The sequence below is a fragment of the Cynocephalus volans genome, chromosome 13 (assembly GCF_027409185.1).
Source record: "Cynocephalus volans isolate mCynVol1 chromosome 13, mCynVol1.pri, whole genome shotgun sequence".
Classification (NCBI taxonomy): Eukaryota; Metazoa; Chordata; class Mammalia; order Dermoptera; family Cynocephalidae; genus Cynocephalus; species Cynocephalus volans.
In genome coordinates, this window is record NC_084472.1 from 44,281,002 (window position 1) to 44,299,342 (window position 18,341).

Genomic DNA, 18,341 nt, shown 5'->3' on the forward strand with positions numbered 1-18,341 from the left:
CGTCAGGCCTGCCCATTGTATTTAATAAATCCCTAGAGAGTGCATATGTGTTCGAAGGGCTCCACAAATATGAAAGCATATTGTAGGTACAGCCACCTTTTGAGGTAGGTGTATTAAATCTGCATTTTACAGATGAGGAAACTGAGGCAGAGAGAGATTGTGTAACTCGCCCAGGGTCACACAACGAGTCAGAGGCAGAACCAGGGCCTGAATTCAGACAGGCTGCTCCACAGTCCTTGCTTTGACAGTTCCCCCCTTTCTCTCTCAGCTCAGCCCCATGGGACCCCTCTTGGCTGCCAGTGACCTAACCACTCCCTGGCCTGCCTGCCACTCCACCCCTGCCCCTGAAGCCCAGCTTGGAGCATCCAGCTTCCAGGGTCAGAGATGGCTTCCACCAGCCAGAACCAAGATTCCTGCCTTTCCCCTACCATGGGCATCCAGAGTCCTCCAAGACCTGGCCCCAACCTAAATTCTCAGAATCTCTTCCTGCCCCCCTCCACAGCTGTGCAGTCGGGGGTCTCGGGCAGCCAGACTACTCCCCACTCTCTTACCATGCCGGGGCCTTCCCTGCTGGACTGTCCTTTCTTCCTCAGAGAAATCCCACCCAGGCTGCAAGGCCCAGCTCTTGTCTTACCACCCCTCAGGATTAGACTGGTGGCTCCTCGGTTTACCCGTGGCACCTTTATGCCTGGATGACTGGGAGCTAAAAGTGTTTTACATCCATTGGTCAGGCTGTCCTTGGCCACGCAGGTCCTTGCCTTTGCTCTGCCTTGATTGTCACCCTGCCTCCCCTTATTCCTTTGTGTCCCTAGAGAGCAGAGAAGCTCTGGCTTTGGAAGGAGTGGGCTCTAGCAGCCTGTACCTCTCCTTTCCCCTGTGGTCAGCTCATTGGAACCCCGGAGCAGCCAAAACCAGAACATTAAGAAATTACTGATGGGTTGTAGAAATATTATAATGTTATATTTGAAATATTTCTCTAGCCTCTCAACCCTCTGCCAAGTCCAGAAGTACAATGTCCTGATTAAGAACGTGGGCACTCCCCAGCTTTCTGCTTTCTAGCTGTGTGACCTAGGGCAAGTTACTTAATTTCTTTATGTCTGTTTCATCAGCGGTCAATGAGGGTAATAATGTCACAGTCTACCCCAGAGAGATGTGATGATGATTGGATAATTTGTGTTCCTAGAACAGCACCTTGAATGTACAAAGTGCCAAACACCTGTCATTCATTATCCTGGTGGTGGTGGTGGCTGTTATTATCATCATTAGGAAAGAGAAGTGGGACCCAGAGAGGTGTTTTTATTGACAGTTGGTAGCCACACGGTTGGAGTGGGGCCAGTGGCTAACTCTCCAGCCACTGTCACCTCTATGACTTTGCCTCTCCCTCTTCTTTGGGGCGCATTGCCAGGCAACGGGAAGGCAGTGGGTCTAAAGTACCACCAGGCCCTCTGGCTGAGATAAGAGTGTGGCACCCACCTTGGGCCCAGCCCTATCCCAGAGCTGTGCCACCACCTGCCCATTAGCCACATTGCTTTCCTCCTGACCAGGCCACAGATAGAACCCTGCCTTGGTTTCTCTCCCAGAGGAGGTGGGCTCACTGGGCTGTATTGAGAGGCTCTCTCCTCTACCCACCTCCATCACCCTCACCTTCCCTCAGGGCCATGCTCTGCACAGTTAGGAATACACAATGCTCCTCCTCCTCGTCCCCCAGCTCAGAAACCACTTCCCAGGACTCATGACCCACGGCAAGAACCTCAGCATTCATTTCCAGTTGAGCCTAACACTGGCTGAAGTAAGCCAGGCAATGCGTGGAACAGTATGCGTCCCTGCCTGCCTCCAGGGATGAGCTCTGGACACGGGCCATAAACACGGGGCATCCACTATCAACACTGGGAAAAGGCCCTGGGAACAGACAGAACATTCCTCGTGGGCTGGAGCCCCCAGGACCGCTCCCCCAAACAGGTGGGACTTGAGCTCTTGGAGACCTGAGGGAAGGTGTGTTGAGGCAAAGAGGAGTAGGGAATGGACAGACGCCGAGGGAGGAGAAAAGGAGCCAGCCCGGTTACAGCACTGTGCCCACACCTCCAGGGGCTCTTTTCTCTTCCTGAGTCCCCCCAAGGGGTGAGCCGGAGAATCCAAATCCTTGTGAATGCCCTTCAGGAGGTCACCTGGAAGATGCTGAGCTTGCCACAGCAACCCTAGGGAGCTCAGAGGAGGCACCCTCAGGGCTCGGGCCTCAAGGGTTCACATAGGAAGCGCAAGCACCATGCCCGGAGTCCTGACTTGGTACTGCTACTGTGTCCTGGGTGAAGCCATGACAGCGGCAGTAGCAGGAGCTACTCATTGATCTCTTGCTCTGTGTCAGGTACTGGGCCAAGGAACAGCTCGTTCAACCCTTATGCAGTAGCCTTTATCATCGTTATTCCCCCCTTCCACAAATGGGAAAACTGAGGCACAGACAATAAGAGGCCTTGCTCAGGGCACACAGCTAGGAAGTCTCTGGGCCCCGATTTGAAGCCAGGCCTGGCTGGCTCCAGAGTCTGGCTCTTACCTCTGTGCCAGGGGTGTTTTTCATCTTTAGAACAATTCACTGTGAGTCCCTGCCCGTGGGTGCCATGTGAGCGTCAGGGCTTAATGCAGATCAGAGAAGCGTGTCCAAGACTCAGCCCCTGGCCAGTCTATCACTCAACAGCCCCACGAGCCGCTTTGGTGGTTTCAACCACTACGCAGTTTTAAATTATTTTTATTCTTAGTCAAATATTTAATTTTTACCCATAATGGACAGTTGGTTAAAGGCAGGAAGCATTAAAGAACACTGATATTAAAAGGCTGGTTCATGAGGAACATGTAAGTGGTAGTAATTCTGCACATTTGCCTCAGGGTGCTCTGCCCGGATCCACCAGTGTCATCCGTCTGGTCAGAGTGCTCACATGGCAGCTGCAGCAGTCTGCAGAGCCTCACAGCCCCGGGCCAGAGAGACACTGAGCCCGTCGCCCATGTGACTGTGCATGGGGAGTCAAGACCCTTCTCGCTTATGCTTACGGCGTGTTATTTGGGCAGAAGTAATTGCGAGTGCTTCCTGAAAACTCTTGGGTCTCATCATTTAGGAACAAAGCAAGAATATTACAAAAACAAACCAGTGGATTTTTTATTTTAAAAAAACAACACCATAAAGTTCAAGAATTCCAAACAGTGGGCCACAAAATCAGTTTTTCTTTTTGTTTCTTTTTATGCCTTATATAGTCAAACTTTAGCCAACAGTTGAACGTGTCTCTGGTGCCAAAGCCACCGTGTAAGGGTAATGTGTCATTTTGAAATTTCTTTGTAGAAAATCAGGCTTTTGCTTTCATAACTCATTTACAATAAATGTAGCAGAATACATTACTTGCCGATGGGGAAGGTTAAATGTTGCCTTTACTTATGAATGTTATTAAGACAGTGTTCAATACGAGCCTTATCATTCACTCCCGGTAACATATCAGTCTCAAAACTGTACTTGACATTAAAAAAACTGCTTTATCTTATACTGCCAAAAATAATAATTTTTTTTTTTTAACTCTTAAAGGTGTTTGCAAGGTAACATATTACTGTGACAGGAGCCCCCGAGTCTAAAAGAGGAGTAAGGCTACCTGAGGCAGCCCACCAAATGTCCTCAGTTTCCACAAATGTAAAAATAAGAACAATAAAAATCTGTCCTTTTCCCCACCCGTTGAGGAACTAGGTCTCCTGAAGGGTACCGTACAGGTCCAACCTGGGGCACAGTGTCTTGCTTTGCAAGTGTTACCCAAGGGGCGAACTGACTTGCTTATGATTGGGGCTGGTACACAGGGTCCTCCCGGGTCCCCAGGATGTAGGAGAGTCTGGCTGCCCTTCAGACCGTGCCCAGACACTTGAGTTCCATTAAGGACTCTTTGGGTCCCCGGTACACAGACATACAGTGAGGTCTGTGTTCATCACTCGTACCACCACACCTGTGGTGAAGGGTCTCTACAGTGTACCCCCTGCTGTGTGAAGGAGGACCCTCTTTGGTCAATCTTATTATATTTTATTTGGTTTACCTCATGTGTAAGAAATTGACTTAAGAAAAATTGCCACCAAGCCTCTGTTGAGTCTGGGGTTTCTTCTAGAATGCCCTTTCCACTTTTCCCCTTTTAACCAAATCCTACTTATTTTTAAAACTTTTGATTTTGACAAAATTTCGAACACAGAAAATTTGCAAGAGTAGTCCAAAGAATTCCTGTTTACCCTTCACCCAGATTGCCCAAATATTAACATTTTATTCTCTCTCTCCCATGCATTTTTTTCTGATCCATCTGAGTTTAAGTTGCTAAAATGATGCCCTTTTACTGCTAAATACTTCACAGTGTGTTTCTGTAAAACAAAGACTTTTTTGTAACCACAATACAATGATCAAAATTAGGAAACTAACATAGGTACCATACTGTTATCTAATCTGCAGACATTACTCATATTTCTGTTGTGATCCTAGATCATGGGGTGTGTTCTATTATGTCTCTTTAGTATATTTTAACCTTGGGCAGTTCTCAAGTCTCTGTATTTCATGACACTGACTTTTTTTTTTTAAGAAATATTATTTATTTTTGAAGAAGATTCTTCAGTTTGGGTTTCTTTGGTATTTCCTTGTTAGACTCAGGTTACATGCACTTTAGCAATGGTGTGTCTTTCTCTGCACATCACTTCAGGAGGTACTGCTGTCTTTTAATCCCACATCTGGTAATGTTAACTTTGATTACCTGGTAAAGGTGGTGTCTTCTAATTTTCTCCACTATAAAACTTTCAAATTTTCCCTTTGTAATTAAGAAATATCGTATGGGGAGCTCATTTGAGGCTATGCCAATATTCTGTTTTTCCTTAAACTTTCACTTATCAGTTGCCATTGATGAGTCTTGCCTGAACCAATTATTATTATGATATCCAAAGGATTTTTTAATTCCTTCACTCCTAAATTTACTAGTAGGCTTCCTACCTACCATAAGTTGTCGGTTGATTTTAAATTCACCGCTTCAAGCTTCAGGACCCCAGCATTTGGGAGCTAGGGAAAGCAGGTCCCTATCACCTGCCTGAACATCTAGGAACACATATGCTGAATCCTGGCCAGTGGCTATTTAACGTGAAGCTTGCAGGCACCTGCTCCAAGCCCCTTGAACTTTGGAAGGTTCTAGCCTAAGAAACCATGTGCTAGGAAGCCACGTCCTGGGATGGCTGGGCTGTGGTCGGGGTCCTGCTGTGCACAAAGCTGTGGATGGCTTCTCCTCTGTGATAATGTCTTGCCATGGACTGTCAGTTCCACCTGCCCTAGCTGAAAAATGGGGCCTGAGGGAGGCCCTATTCCAGCCAACTCCATTTTCACATTTCCTCTCCTTCCCAGGATGGAAAAAACAGCCCTTTAGGGATGCGCAAAGCTGTCAGTAATGAAGTTGTGAGGGGAGGAGGCGGTCCGGGAGGATGGCTGGGAAGAGATGGCTGAGGGAGGGCGGTGGCCAAGCCTGGAGCTCTGCTGCTGCCCACCTATCGGGGCCAGACTTGCTTCCCCGGTGGCCTTTCCCAGAGCCCCCTGGGGCTGGCCCAAGGCAGAGGGTTCTGCACCAAGCCCTGTGGTCAGCACTTTTAGCTCTGGCCCTCTCCTATTCTCCAGTCCCCAGGCATAGCTTTGACACCTGCCTGTCCTTGGAGGTGCCCCAGTCTCCAAACTTTCTCTCTTCAAACATATCACATCCCTTTGGGGCATTCATGTTTAGGATCCCAGGGTCACAGTTTGTTTATCTGATAAAACTGGCTTAACCAGAAAGTTCTAAAGCGCTCTTCCTTTCTTTTCTCCCCAAACATGTACATTGAAATGCGAGCGTGTGGTGATGGTCTGGTCTAACATGGGGATACTAGGTGCCAGCACAAGCAGATGGGGAGCTTTCTGATTGCTCCACCCCTCTGTCTCCTGCATGGTGGACAGCTAGGAGGGCCAGGCTTACAGGGAGGAGTCAGGAGCTAGGTGCAAGGATAACATTTACAGCAAGGGTTTGAGGTCAGTGCATAGCAAAATGATGGTCATGGCCACACATGGTGGGTAGAGGAGAGTGACCTCAGTGTGTCCGTGGTCTTTTCATCCAGGCACAGAGAGCTTCAATACGTGGGTCAAAAACACTGGGTCCACCCCCTGGCTCCGATCCAGGGTGGACCTGCTGTTCCTCTACAGAAGTTAGGGCAATTCTCCCATCCCCATTCCCCACACAACCACTGCAGGTGAATCTGTTCTTCTCCTTCTCCAGAGTATTCTTCCTTGTCCTGTGGGTCTTTCAATTACCCCACCTGCTCCAGGAATCCTTTCCTGATTCCACCCCCAGAACTCATCAGACACCATGCCTTGCCCCATGCTGTTATTTATATTTTTTGAGTAGACATAGCAATCCTGCAACTAGATTTTAAGATCCCTGAAGGCAGGAACCATATGTTACACTTCTGTGCAAAACAGGTACACCAGAGTTTGATCTGATTTTAGGGTTGCAAAGGAAGATGCTAGAGGTGGTATGTGGACTACCCAGACTTCAGGAGAGAGGCCAGCCCAAGGGGCAATGTTCTAATTCCGTCACTTCATTTTCACTTATTCATTGGATCACAGGCAGTTTTAAATGAATAAAAAATAAACTCAGTTGAGGAGAGAGCTTCAGAGGCTCAGCCAGCTTGCCAACCTGTCTTCTCGCCTAAGCAAGCTCTCCTGTGGGTTCCTGGCTAGAAAACCTAGGAACCCTGTAGGAAGACTTGCAGGGAGGGCCTGCTAGGCAGGAGTAGCAGAGGTCGGTAAGGGACTGAGGAGGGGCCTGCCCTGGAGCCTGGCTGGCCGCTGTCCAGGTCTGCACACTCAGGCGGCCAGGGCCTGTTTATCCTAGAGAAGCTCTGCTACCTCAGGGTCCTGGGGTCACTACTCCATTTCATGCCCGGGCCTTGAAGTGAAACGCTCAATTCACAAAGTCTGGGAGAAGAGCAGTCGTCTTGGTCAAGAGGTTTTTGCTTTTCCTGGCTCACCCTCCGCAGCTGCCATTCACCCCGTGGGCTGGTGAGGCAGTGAAGGAAGCAGCCCTTTCCACCACTGCCAAGATGGGCTTGGGCGAATCAAAATGCCCAGTCCTGTGCATTTCTCAATTATTCCTACTAGGTTTATTTCACCTAGTGGCAAGAAAGTCTTCCTGGAAGATGCAGATGGTCAGTCTCTCTGAGTAAAATAGCAGGGCCCCAGAGGCACCAGATCGGGTTTCAGACCCTGGTCCTAGACGGGCTCCCCAATCACCTCTCGGAAGTGTGCAACGTTCCCTGGGCTGCTATGAGTATTAAAGGAACATGTATGTCCCTGACGGTCAGGAACCACTCAGTAACGTTACATCTGAGTACAATGCAGACTAGGTGTGAGAGAGTGAGTGAGGTTTAAGCATTGCCAATGAGTTCGGTGTCACTTGCTAAATGCGTGGGAATACCTGCGTTGTTCACATACCTCGTTCTGTCTTACCTTTATACCAACACTGACAGTAGGGACAGAAGCCAGGAGCCCCAGAGGTGTGGGACTGTGTGGAGCCACAGGGGCAGATACACTCCCTAGGAAGACTCCTCCCACTATCAGCCCCCCTCGTCCCCACAGCCACCCTGTGTATAGCCGTCTGATTGATAAGTCAGCTACAGGGCAGAGAGGTTAGCTAACTTGTCTAAGACCATCCAGCTAGATGGGGGCAAAACCAAGATGTGAACCCAGGTGTGTCCCATTCCCAAGCAGTCACTGCATCATGCTGCCTCTACAGATGAGGGCTCCTTGGAGGGCTGCTGAGATCCAGGAGGGCTTCCTGGATGAAGTGCTGATTGTAGAATGGCAAGTTAGAGATGGGGACATCACAATAACTAAGTGGTGGTTGGTGATCGGACACCTCCAGTGACAGGAAGCTCACTACATTCCCAGGCAGCGCCTCCGCTGTGGGGCAGCTCTCCCTGTGACAAAGTCCCTCTCTTAGTGAGTCCGGGCTGTGTCTTTGTGCCTTCAATGGCTGCTCCCCACCCCATCCCCCTTTATTCAGAGATGCTCCGTGGCAGGTCATACCTGGTATTTGAAACAACTCTCAGGGGACTTTCCTTCAATCCCCCTTCCTCTAGGTCCTCCCTGTTCCAATTTGAGGGCTATTCCACTACATGGAGATGATGAGATTAAAATAGGCAATGAAAAGGGTGAGTTCCTGGGGGTCCTCTGAAGTAGTCACCTTGTGGAGTGAGTGAGATGGTGTAGAGCCAGCTGAAGCCCACTGGCCAGGGTGCCAAAGCCAGTGGATTGCTGATGGTTGCTGAGGTTGGTGGATGCTGAGAGACAGGATTTAGGCTGGGGGTAAAGGACGTCACTGAAGGTGGTCTCAAGCCTGTGGGGATGCCTTGGGATGATGGTGGTGGCTGTTTGGTGATGAAGAATCAAATGGTGGGAAACTGTTCAAAGCGCAGCCCACAGAGGCCAGAATTAGAACAGGAGCCAGAAGCTGGATATCCTGGGCTTTCTTCCTTGACTCCTAACACTTGAAGCAGCCTCAGTTCTCCCACCTGTACTATGGGTGCACAGTGTGATCAGCGTATCTGGAGGATTCATGCTATATCGCTTGGAAAATCCACAACATAATATCATTACAAGCAAACACTAATAGAGCCCTTACATCAACTCCTTTAAAACTCACAAGAACCCTGTGAGATGGGTTTTCTGTTTGTCCCCTTTTTACAGATGAAGAAGCTAAGGCCCAGGGAGGTTGAGAAACTTGCCCAAAGTTGCACGCTAGAAGTGCAGTGTCAGGATTTGAACTCTGGAGCTCTGGCTCCCAAGTCCACACTTCGAACTACTACGTAGCTCGGGGGACGCCCAGACCCGCCAGCAGGCTGCAGTGAGCGTCCACCGGCCAGACCTCGGAGGCTGCAAGGCTTGGCTGGGCTGAGCGGAAGGGCGAGGGCCTTCCCCTGGAAACACTCCACCAGGTTCCCGCGGAGCCTGACGACTCCCCAGGCGGCTGCGTGCTCTTCCCATGACGTCACGCTGCCTAAGAACTTTTGAGGCCGAGGATTCTTGGAATGCCTGATTCACCCTGGAACAAAAATAATACCTCGTATTTATAATATGCCTTTGTTCCCCAAAGGCTTTCCCAGGCTTTATCTTACTGTAGCCTCAGCCTGGCCTTGTGACCCAGGCAGGGATTGTAGAGAAGGTGGGAGGCCACCCTAAGAAGCACCTTGAGTGGACATTGGTATTCCCATTCTGCAGGTGGAAATACTGAGACACAGGGAGTTGGGTGGTTTGCCAAAGCCTCCCAGCACCAATTTGCTGAACGAAGAGCCTTGGATTTCCAGTGGGATTGAGAGGAGGCCTCCGAAATGCCTCAGCAGTTGAGTGAGGCTCATAGCCCCATCTACTGTCCCCAAGAAAGTCATGTTCCCTCGGCTTTCTGTGCTGCTCCAGATAGAGGAGGGTGGCAGGAGTCTGCAGCTTCTCCATCCTTCCCCCACAGTGAAGCAGTAAAGCCAGGGGAACCCCCCAAAAGCTCAACACCCCCTCAGCCCTGCCCCACCAGTGCTGGCCACAGGATCCGGCAGACTGTGGTGGGGAAAGGGCTGTTCCCAGCATAGATGGAAACCCAAGGGCCACACATGGCTTCTGTGGTTTTCCCCAGACACAGTGGAGCCAGGGCTGGATGGCAGGATTTCCAAACCTCCCGTCCGGAGCCCTCACAGACTCTCCCCTCTTGCACGCCTCAGCCTCTGAATCACAGTGGGCTCTGGCCAGCCTTCTGCCTTTGCTTCTGCGTATCTAGTCCATGCGTCCACACCACAGCTGCCACAGATTGCTGGCAGAGACCTGGGTGCGATATAGAGAGATTCAGAGTCTAATTGCACTGAGAATCTGGAGGGTTGGGAGCAGGATCCTGGGAGCTGGGGACGGCCCTGGGCAGATCTGCGCCTTAAAGCCTGGATAGGATTAAGGGGGTGTTGAGAGATTTCTTAGGGACAGCTGAACAGCTTTTGTCACCCACACACCACCCCCCAGCTTTCCTCAGAGTGTTCCAGGAGCTATGTGGCCTTGGGTGAGCCCATTGACATCTCTGATTAACCTCTAGACAGAGCAGAATCTCAGACCATGTTTAATTAATGAAACGATAGATGAACCAGCCTTTTCCCTATCCTTCTTTCCTTCTGAGTTCCAGTGCAGGCTTTGCCACTAAGTAGTTGAGCAACCCTAGGGAAACAAAGCAACCTCCCCGAACCTTGGTTTTCTCATCTGTAAAACTGTCCCTGCTGTCACTAGTGCAATACTCACAGCTTCCCTGAGGTAGGTGCTGACCTAGCTGGGAACAGAGACACAGAGAGGTGAAATCACCCAGGCCACACACCTATAAGTGGCTGAGCCAGGCTCTGAGCAGGCTGTCGTCTCCCAGGCAGACCTGGCCAGCAGTGTCCTACAGAACAGATTCAGCAGACTTCCATCATCCAATTGAATCCTGAGTGCGTAAAATAGTAGGTGCTCAATTAACCCGAACCACTATGATCTCTGTGTTAATGAGCCAGTGTCATGCTTTCCCTTACTTGGCTCCCTCAAGAGGGACAAAGATCTCCCTTTTACTTTTCTTTGTTAATCTTCCCCATCATTCTGCAAACTGGGGTGGGCATGAGTGGCAACCTTGCTTCCTGGGCCCCACCTGCCCCCCGTGCCTCCACTAAGCTAAGCAGCCCCTGAGCTACAGAGAAGCCCTTCATGCCTGGGCCTGTAAGTCACCTCCACTCTTGCTTTGTCCCTGGTGGCTGGGGTGGGGAAGGCAGAACCCCGCACAGGGTATGTGTAGGTGGGCAGGACAGAGGTGCTTGCACTGGTAATAAGCAGTCATCACTTTTCCTGAAGGCAAGAAATATGAGCCCGTGCATAGTTTTAAAACCACTTGCCCTAGGAATTTTGCTTTCAGAAATTTTTAAGCAGACCTACAAATTATGTGGTAAAGTGTCCGACATTGAGAGGACCATAATAAGTCAGTGGCCCTCGGAATATCTAGTTGGGAATGATTATGAAATAAAAAATGAACACAGACGTTTGTCTCTGTGTGGACCACTGTTAAAACCATTTTTAAAAACAAAATTTGAAGTTATTCTCCCTACTCCCACCTCCCAAAATGCAGCTGTGGTGTTTGAGAACTTCCTTTTTTAAAAAAATAAAATAAAGTAAAAGAGAGCAGTCTTAGAGTGAAACAAGACATCTGATTTCAAAACCCAAAGAAGAAAGAATAAACTAAATGAATGATGGAAAAGGCATAAACTGACAATTTCCATTCTCAGAAAAAAGAAAGCATTATTTCGCTAACAGCAGGTGTTGCCAGTAGCACAAATGGAATATTAATGTTATCTCCTAAGCGATTCCCTCTTGCCCAAGAGAAACCTTCCTCAGAGAAAGGATTAGGGTACATAAGAAACAGAGAGATGGATTTTTGCCCTTTTTGCTTACAGTGCTTCAGAACGGGTGTCTAGTGTGTCTCTCAAACCTGGGTCCCTATTCTCATGTGTCTGAGACCAAATGCAGCCTCGGGCCTGGCTGCCGGGAGCAGAAGCAGCTCGTCCCCAGCCCAGCCAAACCCAAACCCACAGGTTTTGTGGTGAACAGCCAGCTGGCCCCTGAACGAAGGGATCGACGAAACCCAGCGCCAGTAAACACAGAGCAGAGAGGAGCTGGTTTTGGCCAGCTCAGGCAGCGACCGCTGACAAATATTTGTGAATGGCGAGAGCAGGGAAGCTTGGGTCTCCATTGTTGGGGAATGAGGCCCAACCCCCAGTCTGTTCCAGAGGCTGGAACAGCTGAGGCCCCTCAGCTCCTTCCCAGGAGAAAGACGCAGGCCTCATCTGGTCTTCCCCACTGAGGTTTCAGCCATAGGCAATTCCACCCTCTCTCCTGAGGGGCTGGATCGAAAGGCCAGTGGGAGACAGGCAGTGGTGCTGGGTGCCATGATGAGTCGACAGGCTCGGCCCACTCCCGGGAGCCTCTGGAAGGCCCTCGCCTCACTGAGCCTCAGTTGGCTTCTCTGTAAAATGGGAAGAAAGGTTGTTGGCCTGCACACAGAGGCTAGTCTCAGCAGTCACCTGCCCTGAGAACGAAGCAGGACCTTGCACAGGAAGAGGAAAAGGGAGAATCGCTTCATGCCCCTTGCCTCTGGTGGTATCAGGCTCTTCCCTGCCCTCCCAGGGCCCACCCGGTTGCAGCCAGCTGCCATGTAGCTCCCTGTCAAGGCCTCCTACTTTTGAGCCCATTAGTCTTGCCTGCCAGTTAGGAGGGGGCGCTTGAGAGTGGTCTCCATGGTGTCCCTTCCACCTGCAGATGGCCTTCCATGTGTGCCAAGGAGCTGCCACCCAGCAAGAGTGAGTCCGAGAACACCCGCTAGTGCCCAGTGGCTGGAGCATCCTTGGTCATTGCTGTATGGTCAGAGCTGGCTGGCTCCAGTGTATTTCCAAGCAAGAGGACATGGAATTTCAGCTCCTCCCCTATTTCCAAGAGCAAACAGCAGAAGCTCTGCAAGACCTCGCTGATTTCTTTCTGGAGCCCTTGACCACCAGCCATGTAGAAATTATTTCCTCCTTCTCCAGGTGGACAGAAGTTGTTTTCATGGCAGGGGTGGGGAGGTGCTGAAGGGGGAGCACTGGGCAGAGAGAGGGAAATCCCTGATATGGCAAGTAGGAAAGCATGCCGTTTCAAGACAGATCCTGGAAAGGGCTCAGTCAGCCATCCTTTGGGGGCATGTCTTGGGCCATACCTGCAGACGCCACAAAAATTCTAAATAAGGATGACAAAAGCTGTGAGAATCAAGCATTATCTGCCAGGGAGTTTCCAAGGTTCCTCTCTGGGCTTAAAAATAACTCACAGTCAAAGAACTAAGAGAATGGAAGGAGAAAGGGCCAATTAGTTGAAAGTAACTGAAAAATTAAAGGAGGGAGAATTCACACAAAATCTCAGGCACGTGGCACTGTAGGGAGGTGTCAAGGGCCATGCGGTACTCCCCCAGTGAGGGTTGGTTTATGTTCCTCAGAAGGAGGCTGCAGTCTTTGGAGCTGACTTGGGCACTTGGGTTTGGGTCTAGGCAATCTGGAGGCTAGTTGGTGATAGAATCACACTAGGATGAACCTGACTCAGTGGCCCCACTTTGCAGATGGGGCCCGACTCACCACCAGGCGCTGTCCTACAACAGGGAATGAAACTGAATATTTTAGGCATGCCAGTGGGGGTCGGACCCACGTGTCAGGGCAGCACTGCCCTTGCCTGGGAATGTCCATCAGAACCCAACAAGATTGAACCTGGACAACAAGGATGAGAAATACCATGCAGGGCCCAGGGCACACCCAGCCAGCAGGATGCAGTGCAGGGGACCAGACTTTTATAGATATTTTTATAATGACTCTGAAATTATTAAAACAAATACAGACAACTAAAAACCTGGGTCATTATAAATATAAACAAACATAAGAAGCCTCTGCAGGTGGGAAGAAGACGGCAGAAGGCTGAGCTGGAGCTGGAGAGTGCCGCAGTGGCGAGTCCCTTCAGTTTGCTTCTTGGCTTCGTGCGTCCCAGACTTAAAGCGAAAGAAAGCAGAAACCCAGAAACGCCACTAGGCACAGGCAGACAAAAGAAGCCCCAACAAAAGCCTGCTTGGTGCAGCCAGAAGACCAGGGCAGGGGCAGCCTAGCAAGACAGAAACCTTCAGACAGTAACTGCTCTACTCCAGCCCAAGTTCCAGAGAAAACCACGGCACCACTCCGACTGGCCACCCCAGTAAATGCCAGGTGAGGGGCCCACACTTCCTCCCTCGACAGACCTTAATGAGGCACCCCAACCCCCCACCTCCAGGGACTATGACACCAAGGTGGTGTTTGAGAGGCCAAGCAGGGGGCAGCCCTCACGCACTGATGACCCTTCCACACTTGCCCTCAGTCTGCAAATCAAAACATTTGGGGTTTGTGCAACGGTGCACAGAACACTTTTGTTTCATGCGCTATTTTTTTTTCATTTTTTGGCGGCTGGCCGGTACAGGGATTGATCCCTGGACTTTGGTGTTATCAGTGCCGCGCTCTAACCACGTAACTAACCGGCCATCCCTTCATGTGCTATTCTCGGCTTGCAAAGTGTTCTCAAGTAAATTGGTGAGCCTGTTTTTGTCTAAAACCATTGTGTTGAATATCACTTCTGTATTTTTTGGCTAGGACTGTCATAACAAAGTGCCACCCACTGGGGGGCTTAAACAACATTTATTGTCTCATAGTTCTGGAAGCTTGAAGTCCAAAATCAAGGTGCTGGCAGGGTTGGTTTCTCCTGAGGCCTCTCTCCTTTGCTCACAGATGGCCACCTTCTCACTGTGTCCTCACATGTGTCCTCTCTGTGTGTGGCATCCCTGGTGTCTCTCAGTGTGTCCAAATTTTCTCTTCTTATAAGGACACCAGTCAGATTATATTAGACCCACCCTAACAGCCTCATTTGAGCTTAATCACCTCGTTAAAGGCCCTGTCTCCAATTAGAGTCACATTCTGAAGTACTGGGGTTAGGGCTTCAACCTATGAATTGGGGGTGAGGGGTGGGTGGGACACAACTCAGTCTGTGACAATTTCTTCTAACATATTTAGTTAGTAGGCTTGGGGTGACTGTCAATGTACAAAAAAAAAAAAGAAGCTGTTTGAAAGTGATATAACTTTTCAAAAAGCATTACAGTGAAAAGTCATTAATGGGATGGTCATTAAGGGAGGCAGGTCTGTGTATATATCTTTGCTGGAACGTGCACAGAATATGTCTGGAAAATTCACAAACTGGGAGCAGCTGCTTCCCGAGGACATTACTGGTAGCTGGGGATAGAGGCAGGAGAGTTCACTGCACATTCTATAGGATCTTTTAAATTTTATTTCATGCATATTCTAATAAATGAGTAAGATACTGATTTTAAGTGAAGGATTGACTGAAGTCCTCTACAGTAGCAGGGACCTGTCTGGCTGTTCTCTGCTCTGTCCCCAGGCCTGTCACAGAGCCTGGCACATGGGAGGTGCTCAGGGTGTGTTGATAAAATGAACAACTGGACAAGGCAGTGACTTCCTGCCTAGTGTTGGACGTGGGGACCCTGATCGGCCCACCCTGTGACCCCCTCTCTGTCTTTCCCCTTCGGTTTGCAGGCGGCAGCAGAGACCTCCAGGGGGCAACAAGGCCCAGCAGCATGGTGACCACCAGCCGGGAAGTGCCAAACACAACAAGGACCACCAGAAATCCTACCAGGGGGGCTCAGCACCCCACCCCTCAGGCAGGCCCACCCACCACGGCTACAGCCAGAACCGGCGCTGGCACCACAGCAACATGAAGCACCCACCAGGCGACAGGGGAGAGACAGGAGCCCACCGCAATGCCAAAGAGACCGTGCCCACCGAGAGCCCCAAACCTGAGGACACCCTGGGGGACACCGGGCACAGTGGCCTCGAGCCCCCCTGCAGCCCTGATGCCTTGGCCCTGGCAGCTTCCGAGAGTCTGGCCCCCCAGCAGCCAGGGGGCCCAGAGGCCGAGACAAAGCGTAAAGACAGTATTATTCCCGAGCGCATCGGGGAGCGGCCCAGAATTACCCTGCTCCAGTCTTCCAAAGACAGACTGCGGCGAAGGCTAAAAGAAAAGGTACCGGTAATTGAATTTTTGTTCTTCTCTTGCACCAGGGAGGACAGCCAAGAGGTAGGCACTTTGGAAGGTGGGCTCAGGGCAGAGTCTTATTGCTTTAAGGGTCTGGGGAGCTGTGTGGAGGGAAGCAGGGGCTTTGGTTGCTGCGTGGACCCACCCACCAGGCCACAGCTGCCTTGGGTACCAGTGGACCACCAGAGAGCAGACCCATGGCCAGGCTGTGTGAACCCCTCCAGGACATTCTGGCTCCTCACCTTCTGGCCCCCAGTAGTCCCGGGGGGGAGCACTTGGTACCCACTGCCAGCATGAGAGGGGGAAGAAGAGGCTCCTGCCTGGGGGTGATGGGAGGGATGCAGGGAGGATTTTCTGGGGTCAGATACTGCCCTGTTCATGCTAAAGGGCATTTGGGGAAATGTTGAGCTTATGAAATGAGGGGTACTGATGCTTCTCCCAGAGGTAAGTGCCATCCAGGCTGTGGTCCCTGCCAGGATGCAGAGCAAAGGTAAGTTGGGCAGTGGGAGCAGGCTGGCCTCTGCCTGGTCATTCCCCGCCTTCATCTCCCAGCAGCCAGTGAGGGATCTAAGGTGCAAAATGTAAGACAGTTCCACCCTCCGCACCATGTGGGTTCCGACCTGTGCTGGCAAGACCCCAAGAGTGAGGTCTCCATACATCTGCCTCCCGGGATTCTCTTTCCTCACCCCAGAGCCTGGACCACAGCTTCCGGAGGAGATAACCCAGACCTCCAGAAAAGGGACCGGGATTTGTCACTTGCAGCATTAACTCCATTGTGTTCAGTCCAGCACCCCCACCCATCAAGGGTGCAGGTCAGGTCACCTTAGGGAAGAACCATTCCGGAGAAAGGCCAGCCTGCCCATGCAGCAGGCAGAGCAGTGGAGCCTTCTTTCTGGGGTTCCTGCAGAGCTCCATGTTCTGGGCTTCTCCTCCATCCTCCCTCTACTTCCTTCTCCTTGACCTTTCACCCCAGATGCCAGGCCAAGGCCCACACTCAGGCAGGATGAGGCAGGTGAGACCTCCTCCCAGATCAACTCTTGATAAAATGCTGCTCCTGCACCCACAAGTGCCCCCGCCCCTGCTCCTGCTCCCTGTGGGGACAGGCATCTGTGAGGCCCTGGAGGAAAGCCTCACTATTCCCTTACATCCCAAAGGTAGGTAGGTGCCTGGAAGAGCTTTCCAACTGATGGCCAGTGCGTGGTCTTGGCCTGAAGAGCTTCCAGGACAGGTTGCTGTAGCCCAGCCAAGCAGAAGGATTATGAATGAAGTTCTCTAGAGTTCTAATAAATGTAACTGCAGGGCAGCAGCATGCAAACAGCTCAGGCTTTAAATCCAGCAAACAGACTCAGTCCTTACCCTGCTTTTGACTGGCTGGGCAACCTTGGGCATGTTACCTAACCTCTCTGAGCCCCCCTTGTCTGTAAAAGGGGTGTAATGCTACCCACCTTACAGACAGACTGAAGATTAAATGAGCTAACATGTGGAAAGATCCTCATGGGTAGTTATTATGCAGACCACCATTCCTGCCCTGGGGCCTAGATGTTCAGGGAGTGGGGTACGGAGGGAATGGAATAGATAAGGTAGATCTATAGCACCCACAGATCAGTGTGAAGGACTCCCCTCAGGGGCGGCCTCCTGGACTCCTGGACCAGGAGGACATAGGCTTAGGCTGAGGCTGGGTCACTCCCAGCTCTGCTGGATGCTCATTCCAAAAAAGGGAAAACCCTGGGAACAGGCGAGCCACCAGTCCTGTCCTAAACAAGATTCGTATCAGGGAAAGTAACTCTTCCTTTCTCTCTTTCAAGAAATAAGTAAAGCATTAGATGTCCATTGGGGTGGTGAGTTGTCTTCTTGGCCCAACTCAGGGACTCTGACTGGCCTTCTTTGAAAAGGTGGATGAATCTGAGGGGTGTGAGGAGAAGGAGAGAATTCAGCCCTCTCAAATGAGAGACCAGCTGCCCTTGGAACTCAACCCCATAATGGTAGGCCCAAGCAAAGCTATAGATCTTCTGGTCTAACATCACCATTTTACCAGTGGGGAAAATGAGGCCTAAAGAGTGAAACCGCTTGCCCAAACCCCATGGATAGAGGCAGAGGGCAGGATCTAGAACCTTGGTCTGTGCCTCCCGGCCCAGAGCTCCACTGCTGAGAACAGAAGAGCAGGGGCAGGAGTCTGAACCTGCCTTTCCAAAAAGACCTCATATCCCTGCAGTTAATTGAATCACGTTCTTAGCCGCCAATCTATTGAGTTTGAGTAAATACTTTTGAGACATCAGATGCCATTTTCTTCCTCCTCCAGTCCTTGGTCTGGCCTCAGTTGCAGTGAAACCTCACAAGGGTGTAAAAAATTTTTTGTCTGAAATTTCCCTCCTAGAAATGCCAACCATTTTAGTGACATATTGGAGTATTCCTTGGTGTGTAGTATCTGTATGCAGAAGGCCAGCAGAGTCTCCACAGGACACAAAGCCAGGGTCATGGCCACATGGAAACTTATACCCAGAGAACATGACTGTCCTTGGGCATTCAGAGCTGAGGGTGTGGGGGACAAAGTGGTCACTCCCTGGGCTACCTCCAACTACCATTGCAGGCATTTTGGGTCCTACATGCCTTCCTGACCTATTCTTCCTATGCTTATTTTCTCTTT

General features: G+C 50.7%; 1 protein-coding gene across 5 annotated transcripts in view; it reads left to right on the forward strand.

The window, feature by feature from the left end:
- CTIF (cap binding complex dependent translation initiation factor) overlaps nucleotides 1-18,341 on the forward strand; it is a 309,605-nt gene that overhangs the window by 182,651 nt on the left and 108,613 nt on the right. For 4 of the 5 annotated variants that reach the window (XM_063077260.1, XM_063077263.1, XM_063077261.1 and 1 more), the window contains one exon: nucleotides 15,199-15,691. In XM_063077260.1, the coding sequence (XP_062933330.1) occupies nucleotides 15,199-15,691 (493 nt within the window). The remainder of the gene's footprint in view (nucleotides 1-15,198; nucleotides 15,692-18,341) is intronic. The other variant, XM_063077262.1, reaches the window with a different exon arrangement.